This window comes from Malaclemys terrapin, chromosome 9 (genome assembly GCF_027887155.1).
Source record: "Malaclemys terrapin pileata isolate rMalTer1 chromosome 9, rMalTer1.hap1, whole genome shotgun sequence".
Lineage (NCBI taxonomy): Eukaryota > Metazoa > Chordata > Testudines > Emydidae > Malaclemys > Malaclemys terrapin.
The window spans coordinates 57,683,663-57,697,592 of record NC_071513.1 but is presented as its reverse complement, the minus strand read 5'-3'; the positions used below and the strand labels follow the sequence as shown (position 1 = coordinate 57,697,592).

The window sequence follows — 13,930 nt, the reverse complement described above, 5'->3', positions numbered from 1 at the left end:
ACGGAAGCTAGCATGTGTTACATCACACTCTGATATCCTAGTCTAGACAAGCGGGATTCAAGGCTGGTGAATGATTCTGGTGTAATTCTCCATGACTGACTCCTGCCTTTTGCCAGCCACTGAGCATCCAATGAATGGCGCAGCCCTAATCTGCCTCCTTCCCTTTCCCAGACCTTCATTGGTATAGCAGGGGTTATTATTGCACTGTTGCTGCACGTGTCCTCCATTCTCTCCTGCATTTGCTGGATGCTCCCACATTATATGATCAATCTCACTTATGCAGAGCAGATTAAAATCCTATAAATGCCCTGGTTAGTCCTGTGCCAAGGATCATTGCCCTCAGGCCCATCCCGGTGCTCCTGGGATAAAGTGAGGAAAGACATTGTCGTGTACCTTAGAGTCAGCGAAAACATATTCTTTCCGCTGCGTTTTCTCTCTTTCAGTCTCCAATACGATCACCAGTTTGTTAGGGAACTTCTGGGACTTGATGAGCTGCAGAACTAAGCAGAGGCTGGTGGTCAACTGCAGAAACCAGAGTCCCAGAAACTGTATCTGCAGAAACCAGAGTCCCAGAGAAATCCTCCTCTGCTCACTAGAACTGGCCGCAGGAAGCAGCATGCTCCCAGAGATTACTCATTCAGAAATCTGAGGCTCTCTTTGCCCTGCATTGGGAGACCCCCGCTGAGCACACATTCCTGTCAATTCCAGGGCCGCCCAGAGGATTCAGGGGGCCTGGGGCAAAGCGGGGGAGTGGACATACTCACTGGGCAGCACTCTGAGTCTGCAGCGGCAGGTCCTTCAGTTGCTCCGTGTCTTCGGCAGCACTGAAGGGCCCCCCGCTGCCGAAATGCCACCGAAGACCCGGACCGCCACTGGGTAAGTAAAAATTAAAAAGGCACCTCTAGCCAGGAAAGGGATTCTCGGCCAGGGCTCACGGGGCCCCTGCAGGGCTTGGGGCAAATTGCCCCACTTGCCCCCCCCTCTGGGCGGCCCTGGTCAATTCTGCCTCTGAAAAAGGGTTTATACAGAGCCTGGAACCAAAAACATGGCAAAGATGGTTTCAGTGGCTTCAGCACTGAGACCCACCAACAGTACTTCAGCTCTAATAACTGTTCCTGATGTGCAGGGACTGCAATTGTTGCTAGGCCTCTATGGGACACATGGGGGAAGGAGGAGAGCTCCTCTTGTGCAGCAGTACCAGAGACAATCTGGTCCTTTAAGTCTGGCCATTTCTCAGCGTTTTGATTAGTTCTGTTCAGCTGGTCAGTGTAGTGCTCTCACACAGCTGTTGGAATGGCTCAGCAGAAATAACATGCAGGTGCAGTCAGCAAGGGACTTCCCTCCAGGGGTTACATTTATACCCTGAAATCAAGAGTCACAAATAGCTCCTTCTGCCTGGTGTTCAACCCAACCTCGTGCCCTTTCTGCATCCCAAGCAGACAATTTATACGCCTTCCTGTGAGCATCTGTGAAAGGGAAGGTGAAAGCTGATCTGATGATGAAGATGGTTCAGTCCCATGTACATCAGCAGCAAAGCAATTCTGAACTCCAGCTGGAGAAAATCAGCGGTGGAGGTGTAGCTCAAAACTATGGTCAGTAATGAATCGTTTTCCTAGTGAGGATGGAGCCTGAGTTGATAGTTCTGCCTCTGCTAATCTCTGCAGTGTTTGGAGTTAGAGGCCAGAGGGGAATTGGAAAAATAACTTTTCCCTAATAAAAAGCTTTCACCAATTGTTTTAGCAGGGACCTAACCAGGGATAAAGAGAACTGTTTTAAATGGGCTTTCACAGCAAACAAACAACTACCACCGCTCTCCCCTAATGACACTAACACCATGGCTACACTGCAGGTGCTACAGCAGCATAGTTATGGCATTGTGTAGGTTACAGCGACCAAAGAAGTTTTTCTGTCACTGTAGGAACTCTACTTACCCGAGCAACAGCAGCTAGGTCAACGGAAGTATTCATCTGCCAACCTAGCAGCATCTACACCAGGGATGAGGTGGGTCTAGCTACAGCACTCTGGGGTATGGATTTTTCACACCCTGAACGCCATAGCAATGTTGACCTAAATTGTGCAGACCAGGCCCAAGTAACAAACCTGACAGTAGCCCAAACAGCCACTGGCTGAGCACTGATCTTGAGAGCAAGGACACGAATGCCTTCTCAAGACGTTACTTTTCCAAACAGACTCTTTTACCTAGGAAAGAGATGGACTCACACCAGTTTTGGCCTAACATCTCTGAGATGTTTATAGCTTTGCGGCTTATCTCCTTGATCTATACTAGGCAGAAATTGGAAATACCTTTGATCAAGGGACGCTGTTTTCCTTGCAGACATGCTGCCATTGTCTTAACTTAACTGAAAGCGATGGGACTGTAAACTAACTCTCAGAAAGAGCCATTTACCACAGCATTGACTTCCCATTCACTGAAAACTGCCTTGGAGACAAGCAATCTAGGTTTACTGGTGCCTTGCAGTAGAACCAAACTCTCAGCGTAACAGACTAATATACACATTGGACCAAACCTTGCTCCCACTGAAGTCAATGACAAAATTCCCATTGGGATCTAGAGGACTAACCCCTTATTTGTGACTCAGGGTAACTTACTTTTCTTATGGTTATAGAACTTGTCTTCAGGACCATCCTTGGCTTTCTTAATAATCAATTTCCCCAGCTCCACATCAACTTTGAGGTGTATTTTCTGGGAAATTCCTAGAGAATCTGCTTTCACCTATTGGAAAAGGGAGAGATTTCTCATAAGCCATTTTTCTAAACCTCAGTCAATTGTACTAGGAAAAGCAATACCTAAATCAATGCACAGAGAAACATCTGTATGACCTGACCCACTTACATCACTCCAAACAGAGAGCTTTAAGACATGGCCCCTACTATAGTACCATAGAGCACCAAGGGACCCCAGGCACTGAGATATAACTGTATTATCTCTACTGTAGCAGAGCATAGTATCCAGAAACTTAAGACACCGAGACATTCCTACATGTCTTGTGTTCTTCTGTAGTATGATAAGCATTGCTGACAAAGTCTATTTACCTCAAAGGTTACAGGAGGGATGAGAGAACGCCGATGTGTTGAATCAGGTCCTTCAATCAACAGTGTTTTCACCTGTAAAAATTCATGCATATGGGTATCTATTTGGTGACTTTACACTTCACTTGAGGGGGATCAGAAAAGGGAGTAATAAAGGCATCGCAGGAGAATTCTCATTACAGAGGTGGATTTCACTGATGATGAAAGAAGCATAAATAAAGCCAGAAGCATGGGAACACAAGATAGTTATACATCTCTACCTTTTCTTCAGCCGAGGACAGCAAAGAGATCAGTTGATTGAGCTTCAACACAACATTGACTGGACTGGCTTCCCCAAGCAACTGGTAACAATAGCATTAAAAAAAGAAGACGAAAAAAAAAGAGAGAGAGAGAGAACCATGAGTACCAGACCCAAAGAAGCTCAGAGTTCACACCACCTTCCAGAAACAGCTGTTAGCAGCAGTGTGTTTTACGTCATCTAAGTTTAATCTGTAATGTGAAGCACAGTGGCACAGAATGTGACCTAACGTGAAGGAAAGTTGGGCTGGTGGGAGGACAACCTTGCCAACCCAGTACATAGGTCAGAGGAGGCTGGACGCGCAGAAGAGTTGGATGGTTGATGACAGAAAGACAGATTTGTATTACTGGGCCATGGGTTGAACATGCAGATTGGACTTCTGGTTTTCTGGGCCGCAGGACAGAAGAGGTTGGACACAGGATTGAGGTGGCTTGGTGGAAGGAGGGAAGCGTTTGTCACAAAAAGACACTGACCATCCAGAGGAGTTAAGCTGATGGAAGGACAAATTTGCAATTCTGGGTCACAGGCTGATGGAGGTTGGAAGTAGGAATGACTGAGGCACTTTGCTGCACTCTCTCTTTGGGACAGGGGGATGGGAGAGAGTGGAGAAGACTATGAGCTAGCTGAATCAGTGGTTAAATAACTCACTGTGTGCCCAGTGCACTGCAGCCAGAAACAAGCTAAAGAGAACAAAAGTGTTAACCCATCATCTAAATTCATGGTCATTGTTGTGTCCCAAGCTCAGAAAGGCCTCCCTTCCCCGTCTGTGCCTGACAGACACTATCACTCCTCCTTGGCCGCCTTTCCCCACTTCTTCCAGTAGAACTTACTTGAGAACGCTGATGGATACCAGGGGGCAGCTGCTGGTCAAACACCTTCTGGATGGACTCCAGGGAAGGGAGAGTCCGAGATGCTTCACTGAGAATACAAAGACATGTCAAAGGTCACTGCAGGGTTTGTGTGGGGAATCTGGGGCAAGGTCACATGGGGCAACGAAAGAAGGATAAAGCACAAAACCAGTTAATGATGCATAGTCAGTATGGAGTGAATGTGGGTGTCTACACTGCATTAGGGGGATGAATGCAGCATGGGTAGACAGAACCACGCGAGCTTTATTCTAGCTAGCGCAGCTAAGAATAGCAGTGAAGACATAGTGGCCTGGCTTCAACTTGAGTATATTCCCAAGCTGCCCAGCAAGCTCCTACAGCTCACGCTGAAGCCCTTGCCACCCCACCTATGCTGCTATTCATAGACATGCCAGCTAGATTAAAGCTAGTGTGGGTATGCAAGCCTGAGCTGTAATCACACCTCTGATTGCAGTCTAGACATACCCAGTGAGGTCAGTGCCAACCCTGAAAGATCAGGACAGCGCAGCAGGGTTAGGATGTCAGCTAATGCACCAGCAACAGCTCATTTGAACAGAACTCCTTACAGCTCCAGAAGCTGGGGCAGCACAGTACCACCAGTGAAGGAGGAAATACACAGATATATTTTTCAACAAATGCAATAAGGGGACGAGTGGAACTGTGGATGTAAAATGAACCAGGCTTTAATTTCCTAAATTCAAATCAAGGGTAGGTTACAAATGAAATGAATTTAGTGAGCCCAGAGGATGCTTGTCCATCACAAAATCTTTGTGCGAACTTGGCACAAATGTCACTGTCTGCTAATGACCAGACTTAGTACTGGCAGAGCAGCTAGGTGACAGTCCTGCAGGCCAAGATGAACATGGAGAACAATGTGGCATTGTGCCTAATTAGTAGCCAGCACTAACAAGTCCCCTCACTGTTATAGGTACGAATGCACCAGTTTCTCCATCTAGTTCTCTGGAAAAGGTGCAACAGTGAGCATGCACCTGTGGTCACTGAAAATCAAGCTACTTATTTAGGTGCCTAAATGTGTATTCAATGGCCTAAGCTAGGCACCTACATTTGAAATTTCAGCCTAAGTGACTTGCCACGGTCATCCAGGAAGTCTGTGGTGGAACTGGGAGCCCAGCCCTCCTAGGCTCTCAGTTCTGTGTCACAAAACTGTTCTGCTTTGAACCTTTTAAGTTATCCTAACCTCCCTAAGACTCCCATTAACATCAGCGGACTTTAGTTCAGGCCCTGTCAGAAAAGAGGTGGTATTAGAAGCACTGGGAGAAATTCTACTAGACAAACCACTAGGAAACAATTAGAATATATCTACTTTGAAGCGATGTGCAGCACAGACCGTACATTTCTGAACAACAGCAACCACAGAAAAACCCGCTGCTTGGCCGTTTCTTACGTGAGAGTGGCCCTCTCTGAGGCCCTTTACCATGAAGTGCAGCTTAATGTAACGCACAGGTCAGACTTGAGGAAGAATGCAGAAGGGTATTTACTGGCATTTGTGCTCAACCAAACCACAAAGTGGTTTTAATTACATTCACACCTCTTTGGTTTTCTTCCTTTGAACTGCTGTGTGAGTAAAATTTTATTCATGAGAATCTTCACAGGAAGTGTCACGAACACTTCTGTCCATCTGTATTTGCATAAGTATTGGCGCCAGAAGTGTTTGAGCAGCCATCTTAAAAGCTCCTTGTGGGAGTCATGCAATCAGAGAGCAGAAATAACACCATGTAATTTAGGTGATCGATCATGTAGGGAATGATGAAGTGATTGCCTGAAACAACAGTCAAGCTGAACAGCTCACAAATAACTCGCACTGTGAAATATGTCCACCCAAACCCTTTAAGGAATTCTGAATGAGGAATATCTCCTCATACATCTGCAGGAAGATCCGTGGCTGTGCTGGCCCAAAGTTCCCCCAAAGTTCCCCCTAAAGCTTTTCTTAGCCCACCGAGGATTCCCCCTGACTATGGGAATCTCTGGGAGAGGTTCAGCCACTGTTCTTGCAGCCTCCCTGCCCCTCCCTATACCTCCGCTCCGGAGGCAGAGTACTTGGCCTGGTTATCCTTACAGCCTGGTGACCCTGGAGACCAGTAGTAGCTGGTGCAGTTGAAAACAACCTTCAGACTGCTCTAATTCATGCCAGGAGTTGGCCCTTTGCGGAGCTGGCTAAGGAGCAGGGGAGTCAGGGGCGTAAAAGGTACTCTACAGCCCTTCCGTGCTCCCGCTCAGCTATGTGGAGTGCTCCTTAGCCACAGCTCAGATGCTGGCCCTGCATTTCTTGATGGGTAACTCGTGGGTGATCTCAGCCTTTACACTGAATGCGGTGTCACCTGGGTCTGACAACGGCTATCCCTGGACTATATGCAATGTTGATGTAGCCATGTTGGTCTCAAGATATTAGAGAGACAAGGTGGGTGATGTGATATCTTTTACTGGACCAACTTCTGAAAGAGACAAGCTTTTGAGCTGACACAGAGCTCTCCTTAAAGTCTTCAGGTCACCCGAAGAAGAGCTCTGTGTCAGCTCAGAAGCTTGTCTCTTTCACCAAGAGAAGCTGGTCCAGTAAAAGATGATATCTCACCCGTCCCTAAATTATGTGAGATTAGAAGGGGCAAGGGAGAGACATTATACAATTAAAGATAGGGCATTAGTGCCAATTGAGTCTGCGATTTGCAATTTTTCCCCTCCCTAAGGCTTTGTGAAAATAATAAAAGGTACTGAATCCAGTTAAGAAAAAGAAAACACAGATGTCTGAGAAACAGCCTGAGAACTAGCTGCAGATTTCAGGCTGAATCCCTCAATGCAGCTGGGAAAGAAGCTGAGGTGAATGAAATCTAAAATTAGGTAATGTCACAGAACAAATTAAATTTCAGCATCTTGATAGGGGGATTCAGCTAGAGAGGCTGCAAGCTATCGCAGAGATTAAGGGAGCTACATAAAGCAATTAAGTGCCCAGATATTTGAAAATTAGTAAATTACGGGAGAATGCTGGGTTCTATGGCTGGAATGCACACACTCCTGAGAAAATCTGATCTGCAGGAGAGAGGTTTATTAGAGAAAGCTGATTGATATGGAAGACAAAGAAGGAGAAACTGCCTAAAGTTATTAGGAATTCACAGGAAAATTGAGAAGGCAAATCCACCAAAATGAAATGATACTGAGGTTATTGGTACGGATTTTGGCAGGAAATTGCAGGAGGGAGAAGGAATTGGATGGGATATATCAAATCCATTCCATTTTCAAACAGCCAGTCAGCTCAATGGGCTGATTTTGAAAGTCTCTTACTACTTGAGCAATGCAAACGGAGTACGTGACCAGAACTTGATCCAAAGCCCATTGAAATCAGTGGGAGTTTTTCCACTGACTTCATTGGATTTTAGATCAAGTCCCCTTCATAAGAAAGAATCCTGCATTTCCATGTGGGAAATTGCATATGCAAATTGGTCAATTATACATATAATTAGCCATCTCCATGCTGTGGGTGATTGCCCATGAAAAGAATTGCATTTGCTGCACCTCACCTATCACACAGGTCTTTGAAAATCTGCCCAGTTAGACTAATTATATTAAGATGTCATTAGTTCCCAGGATAACAACAGATTAATCCATAAATATATGCCGCTAAACAAGGGGTGGAAGGTGGGGCTAATTGTCTGTTGGTGCAACTCCACTGATGTCAATGGACTTTCACCGGTAGAGAATTTGGCCTGGTAATGTTTGAAGTGGGCACTAGATTTTCTGTGCCCTCTCACTACAAATGTTAAAGGGATGCTGACAATTGAAAGAGCAGCTTTGATGCTTGAGAACATTTGATATCAGTAGGTTTTCTTTTTTAAGACTTTCTTATCCCCTTGAAGGGCAATGAGGGGTAAAAAGCATAGATAGCACAAAGTAGCGATGCGTTAGAGCTCCTTTCTGGGAAAAAACAGCCTGGCCTTCATTGGAATAACAGCACAGCCCTATCTGAGACAGTTTAGCAATGGAAAAGATTCAGTCCTGATTTTGCTGACTGTGGGATCCCATTATTCAGGGTTTGCTAATAACTGAGCACATGGGACCTTCCCCTCCGTGGCTGTAGAGAACTGAAACCCAGCTGAGGGGCACAGAAAGGGAAGTGCTGGTTCTGCAGCATCATACCTCCCACTCCCCGACCTCCCTGGGGACCCTGGGGAGGGCTGGATTCAGGCCTACGGAGCAGAGGAATGCACACTGAGCCAATCCTCAAATGGTGTAACTTGATAACTCCAGTCACTTCAACTGAGCCACACCAATTTACACCAGCTGAGGATCTGGCCCATTCTCCTCCCTGCAGCTCTGTGGGAATTCCATTCACAAGTTAGTGCTCAGTGAATCGATATTAGTTCTTGGGCGCATCTGCCCATGTTTTCGACCTTTCTTCTAATTTGTGGGGGTGAGTTCCAGGTGCTGGAGGGCAGTACCCCTGCCTGCACTGCTCCACGGGAGCCTAGCTGCCAAGGAGCTGGTGTGGAACAGGGTGCTGTGGGCCCCTGAGCCAGCGTGGAGATACAGGACCTCTCTGTTGATGGTCAGGCATCCAGATGCTTTCCCTGGGATCTGAGGTAGGGTTACCATTCGTCCGGATTTACCCGGACATGTCCTCCTTTTGTGTGCTAAAAATAGCGTCCGGGGGGAATTTGTAAAGCACTCACAATGTCCGGGATTTCCCCCTCCCCCGGCAGAGCGAGCGGCTGGGAGGGCTGCAGGAAAGTCCCGGGCTGGACTCCGGAGCAGCTTCCTCCTCCCACCCCCCCCCCCGCATTCTGAGCCGGCCGGCAGCTCCTCCTCCTGCAGCCTGCTCCGGCAACCCTGTGCAGGGCCAGGGACCGGGTTTTGTGTTGTGCAGGGGAGCTCAGCCATGTGTCCGGCTGGCACAGAGCCCAACACCCTGTTCTGAGCAGCAGGGTAAGGGGGGGCAGGAGAAGGGACAGGGAGGTTCTGGAGGGGGCAGTCAAGAAACGGGGGGGGGCTTTTGGAGGGGAGTGGAGAAAGTTTTGGGCAGTCAGGGTACAGGTAGGGGGTAGGGTCCTGGGGGGCAGTTGGGGGGGGTCTTAGGAGGGGGCAGTTAGGGGACAAGGAACAGGGAGTCTTAGGTAGGGGGTGGGGTTCTGGAGGGCAGTTAGGAGCAGGGGTCCCAGGAGGGGGCAGTCAGGGGACAAGGAGCGGGGGGTAGGGGGCTGGGAGTTCTGGGGGGGAGCTGTCAGGGGGCAGGAGTGGGGAGAGGGATCGGAGCAGTCAGGGGACAGGGAGCAGAGGGGTTTAGATGGGTTGGGAGTTCTGGGGGGGCTGTCAGGGGGCAGGAGTGTGGAGAGGGATCGGAGCAGTCAGGGGACAGGGAGCAGAGGGGTTTAGATGGGTTGGGAGTTCTGGGGGGGGCTGTCAGGGGGTGGGGAGTGGTTGGATGGGGCGTGGGAGTCCCAGGGGTCTGTCTGGGGGTGGGGGTGTGGATAAGGGTTGGGGCAGTCAGGGGACAAGAGGCAAGGAGGCTTAGATAGGGAGTGGAGTCCCGGGGGGCAGTTAGGGGCAGGGGTCCCAGGAGGGGGCAGTCAGGGGACAAGGAACGGGGGGAGGGTTGGGGGTTCTGGGGGGGCGGGAAGTGGGAGGGGCAGGGGCGGGGCTAGGGCGGGGCTCCTCCCGTCCTCTTTTTTGCTTGTTGAAATATGGTAACCCTATCTGAGGGCTGAGCCCCTTGTTTGTTTCAGAGTAGGGAGGAAGCTTGAGGAGCAATCAGATCCCGACCGGTACTTGGGCTTTTGCTGGGTATGGACTCTGGATAGGGAAGGGGTACTTGTAATGGAAACCATGCTAGAGTAGGGGCCTGTTTCTCTGCTCACTCCACCTGGACTATGTTAACTGATTTCAGTAAAATCACCCCAGGTTCTCCCTGCTGTAACTGAGAGGAGAGTCGGGGTTTGGAGAGAATAGTCATGCAGCAATATGTGGGGGGTTTTATATATGACTTTTACTTGATGATTCTGGAGGTGCCATTTATATCTGTTCCTAAGCTATTCAGCTAATCCTTTAATGCATTTTGGCTTTGTTTCTTTCTAAACAAAGTATAAAATAAATAATACTCTGTTAACTGAAACCACCCCCAGCAAAATCTTACCTGCTACAGCTGTGTCTTTCAGGCAGATTTAATGTCCCAGGGCCAGAATCTCAGGCGGCGTAAATCATCTGACCCTCACTGGAGCATGAGCATCTGGCTTCTGGCCTTTAACCCCATAGGCCATGAGACCGTTGTCTTACTACCCATTTTTAAGGATAAGCAGTTTTGCTGTGCTGGAAATATGGGTTCACAATTCAAATACCACCTGCCTTTGGCAGTGTTGTGACATTATATTGGCTTCTCTGAAAATTAGGCTCCAGTTACCTGAAAAGCCCTTTGCAGAGCACTGTGAGCAGTTTCTTCAGCTGTGGGAGACTGCTGGAGCCCATCTGCACCATCTCAAAGTCGCTGGTGATGTGAACTCGCAGATAATCCTGGATTAACTTGAGGTGTTCCTCAGAAACACTGTGAAAAAGACTGACGCAGGTAAGGAAACCAGCTTCCCCCCTACTGTCCCCAACCACCAGGCAGCTGAGTTTTGTCTGAAGCAGAAAGCTCCACAGCTAAGACATACTCCTGTGTGGCTTGCCTTGTTCTTCAATGTCAATATTCCCTTCTAAGTGGTGGTGGTGGTGTTGGGGGGGGGGGAATGGAATTCTTAGACTTTGCCTGGGGATTCCCCACTGCAATAGGATGAATGCTGCCCTGGTGTGGGAGATAAGCAGTTGCAGTCGTGACTGAGAGGTAGCTATGGTGGGGGGTGATTAGTAAGTCTCCTGTAGGTTTGGGTGTGGTGGAGAGGCTGGCGGCTGACAGCCTGGGAGTGTTGGGGGAGCCAGGACCTTTGCTCATGTCTCCATGGCTGACTCCTTTTTCAAAGCTTCTGCCTCAGACAAAGCCTGATTAGAAGCTGAAAGCAGAGGCTGGACTGGAGGCTTCAGCTGGGTCCTTGATGAGTGGGGATTGGCACCTCTACCCGTGCTGAGGGATGAAGCAGTCAAAGTTTACTGGCTGTTTCATCCCTCAGCAAGTGCAGAAAGTTCTGACTGGCTGCTCTTTTCCAAGGAGGCAGATGGAACAGCGAAGGCAGCCAATCAAAATAGATATCTCCCAGCCTGCCAGTCAGCCATCCAGCCCCGTCCTACCTCCCTGACAGAACACCAAACTAGCTTCCCTTTGCTGTAACTTGCTCCCCCAGCCCTGGCCCATAGACACATATCCTGATTTTTAACTCTGAGGATCTGGTCACCCTAGATGTCACCAATTTCCTCCAATGCTTGAATGGGTGTCCAGATTCAACAGGCTACCACGTGCGTGATGTATTTAGATAGCCATATACTTAGATGGGGCCAGACCCTCAGCTGGCATAAATCAGCATAACTCCATTGAAACCAATGAAGACTTTCCAATTTGCACATGTTAAGGATCTAGCCCACGATATCTATGGTTTAGGCACATGATTTCTATTCTAGCCTCTCTCCAATATTATCTTACCGTACATTAGGAAATATCTCCATGGGGGAGGTCAGTACATTGTTTTATACTTCAAGAGAACATTTCTTCCATGCCAGAGCATGAGCGCTACCTTAAGGAGTAGCCACTGTATTACTTTAATGTCTAAGAGAGAATGGACTTGATTCTGACTTCCCTTTAATTGTGTAAATCAGGAGTAACTCCTCTGAAGCCCATGGAGTTACACTGGGGTAAAATGAGTGTGAGATTAGACGCAGGCCCCACAGCCCCTCTCCCACAATAGAGTGCACTGACATAGCTGTAATATCAGTGACATCTTTCCCAAACGCAGCGCCCTGCCAACTCCCAAGAGGGCTTCAATGTTGATTCTATTGTCCTGGTTATTGCCCATCTATCTACGTTTCTGGGGGCAGCGAATGACCAGAGCTCACCTGCTGGTGTCCTGGGACTGCAGCCGCTGAAGTAGCGTCTCAGAAAGGGACAGTTTGCTGACTTCTGCCACCTTGGAATTTTCATTCAGAGGAGACGCTTCTTTCATCTCGCTTGCCGGGAGTGCCACCAGGTAGGGTCGTGGGGGTAATATGGGTGGGGTTGGTACAGGGTCTGACATGAAGGAAGGGAAACAAAGTAATTTTGGCAACACACCTAGACCACTTGCCTCCCATTCTGACCCACAATATCATCTGCATCACAATGGCAGTCAGTGCAAAATCCATCCAGATTAACTGGCCTGCAATCGCTGAACTGAAAAGATCTAAACTTCATCAGATCAGACTTTGATATTGATAAGGGTCCAGTTCTGTTCCCACTGAACTCAATGGTGTGGTGTAGTGGGTTGAGCTGAGGGCTGTGAACCCAGAATGCATAAGCAATAATCCTGGGCTCTGGCACTGGCTTATTGAATAGACTTGGTCAAGTCACTTAACTTAAATTTCCCAATCATTGTGAAGATTGATTAACATTTGTGCAGTGTTTTGAAAATGTGCATGTGCTATATCATGGCTAGGTATCATTATTATTATACTGGGTCGTCAGTGGAGTGGGACAGTGCCCAGGACCTACATGGGAGAGGGAGATGTATAAGGGGCCATATCTCCGCCAAATACAGACAGACTCACAGATTTAACTTCAGTCCACAGTAACTGAACTTAGTTCAGGTTAAGTGGGTTTAGCAGTCTCCATCCTACTCCTCATTTGTTCATAACAAAAAAAAGGGCTGGGAGCTGACATGATTAGCAGCTTCTCCAGGCACAGAACTCCAGTATTTGAGTTCCTACATCTCCATGGCAGGCACAGTGCAAGGAGAAGCAGTTTGGGGAGAGTACCAAGAGGTTGAGAACGGGCAGCTAAAATTAGTAAATATGTCCAGAGAAAGGAAATAATAACGAATGCTAAGTGTAAATAAACCTCTTCCATTTAATGCAGTACGGTGACCTGAGTAGCCTCCCTTGTCACAGGGGCATTCAGTGCATTCATCACAGCTGAAAACTCCCTCCTCTCTCCAGCTTAGGCCCCCCCAAAGCCGTGCCATTCAATTCGACAGCACTCTGTCTCTTTGGTGGGAAGTGGCTATAGCTGCACTTAACCCAATGATATTCACCCTTGTTAACAATCGCCCATCACTTTGTAATGCACATAGTACTTGGTTGTACTTAAAAATAAGAGAGTGATGCTTATTTTCCTGAAAAGAATGGTCCATAGCTCCTGTGCACATTGTGACTCAAAGAGAGAAAGAAATAATGAGCAACAGCATGACTGATTAGTGCTGCAGTTAGATCAATATCTCCATGCTTAGATACCACAGGGATAGAAGACTTAACAATGAAACGTATATGACAAAGACATCCTCTAGGCTTTCATATGACTCCAGAATGATCGTACCTAAGCACCTTATAAAACTGAATTGTGGGTGTGACTGGCCTTACTAAAAGATCACATTTTCACTTCTCTTCCTCTAGCCCAGGGGTTCTCAAACTGGGGGTCGGGTCCCCTCAGGGGGTCGCGAGGTTATTACATGGGGGGTTGCGAGCTGTCAGCCTCCACCCCAAACCCAGCTTTGCCACCAGCATTTATAATGGTGTTAAATATACTTTAAAGTGTTTTTAATTTATAAGGGGAGGAGGGGTCGCACTCAGAGGCTTGAAATGTGAAAGGGGTCATCAGTAC

At 47.9% G+C, this 13,930-nt stretch overlaps 1 protein-coding gene across 4 annotated transcripts in view; it reads right to left on the bottom strand.

Annotated features, from left to right (window-relative positions):
* INPP5D (inositol polyphosphate-5-phosphatase D) overlaps positions 1 to 13,930 on the bottom strand; it is an 80,254-nt gene that overhangs the window by 22,143 nt on the left and 44,181 nt on the right. For 2 of the 4 annotated variants that reach the window (XM_054040781.1, XM_054040782.1), the window contains exons 4-10: positions 12,196 to 12,367; positions 10,616 to 10,768; positions 4,180 to 4,267; positions 3,312 to 3,392; positions 3,055 to 3,126; positions 2,611 to 2,734; positions 394 to 500 (exon numbers count right to left, since the gene is read on the bottom strand). In XM_054040781.1, the coding sequence (XP_053896756.1) occupies positions 394 to 500; positions 2,611 to 2,734; positions 3,055 to 3,126; positions 3,312 to 3,392; positions 4,180 to 4,267; positions 10,616 to 10,768; positions 12,196 to 12,367 (797 nt within the window). The remainder of the gene's footprint in view (positions 1 to 393; positions 501 to 2,610; positions 2,735 to 3,054; positions 3,127 to 3,311; positions 3,393 to 4,179; positions 4,268 to 10,615; positions 10,769 to 12,195; positions 12,368 to 13,930) is intronic. The other 2 variants (XM_054040783.1, XM_054040785.1) reach the window with 1 other exon arrangement.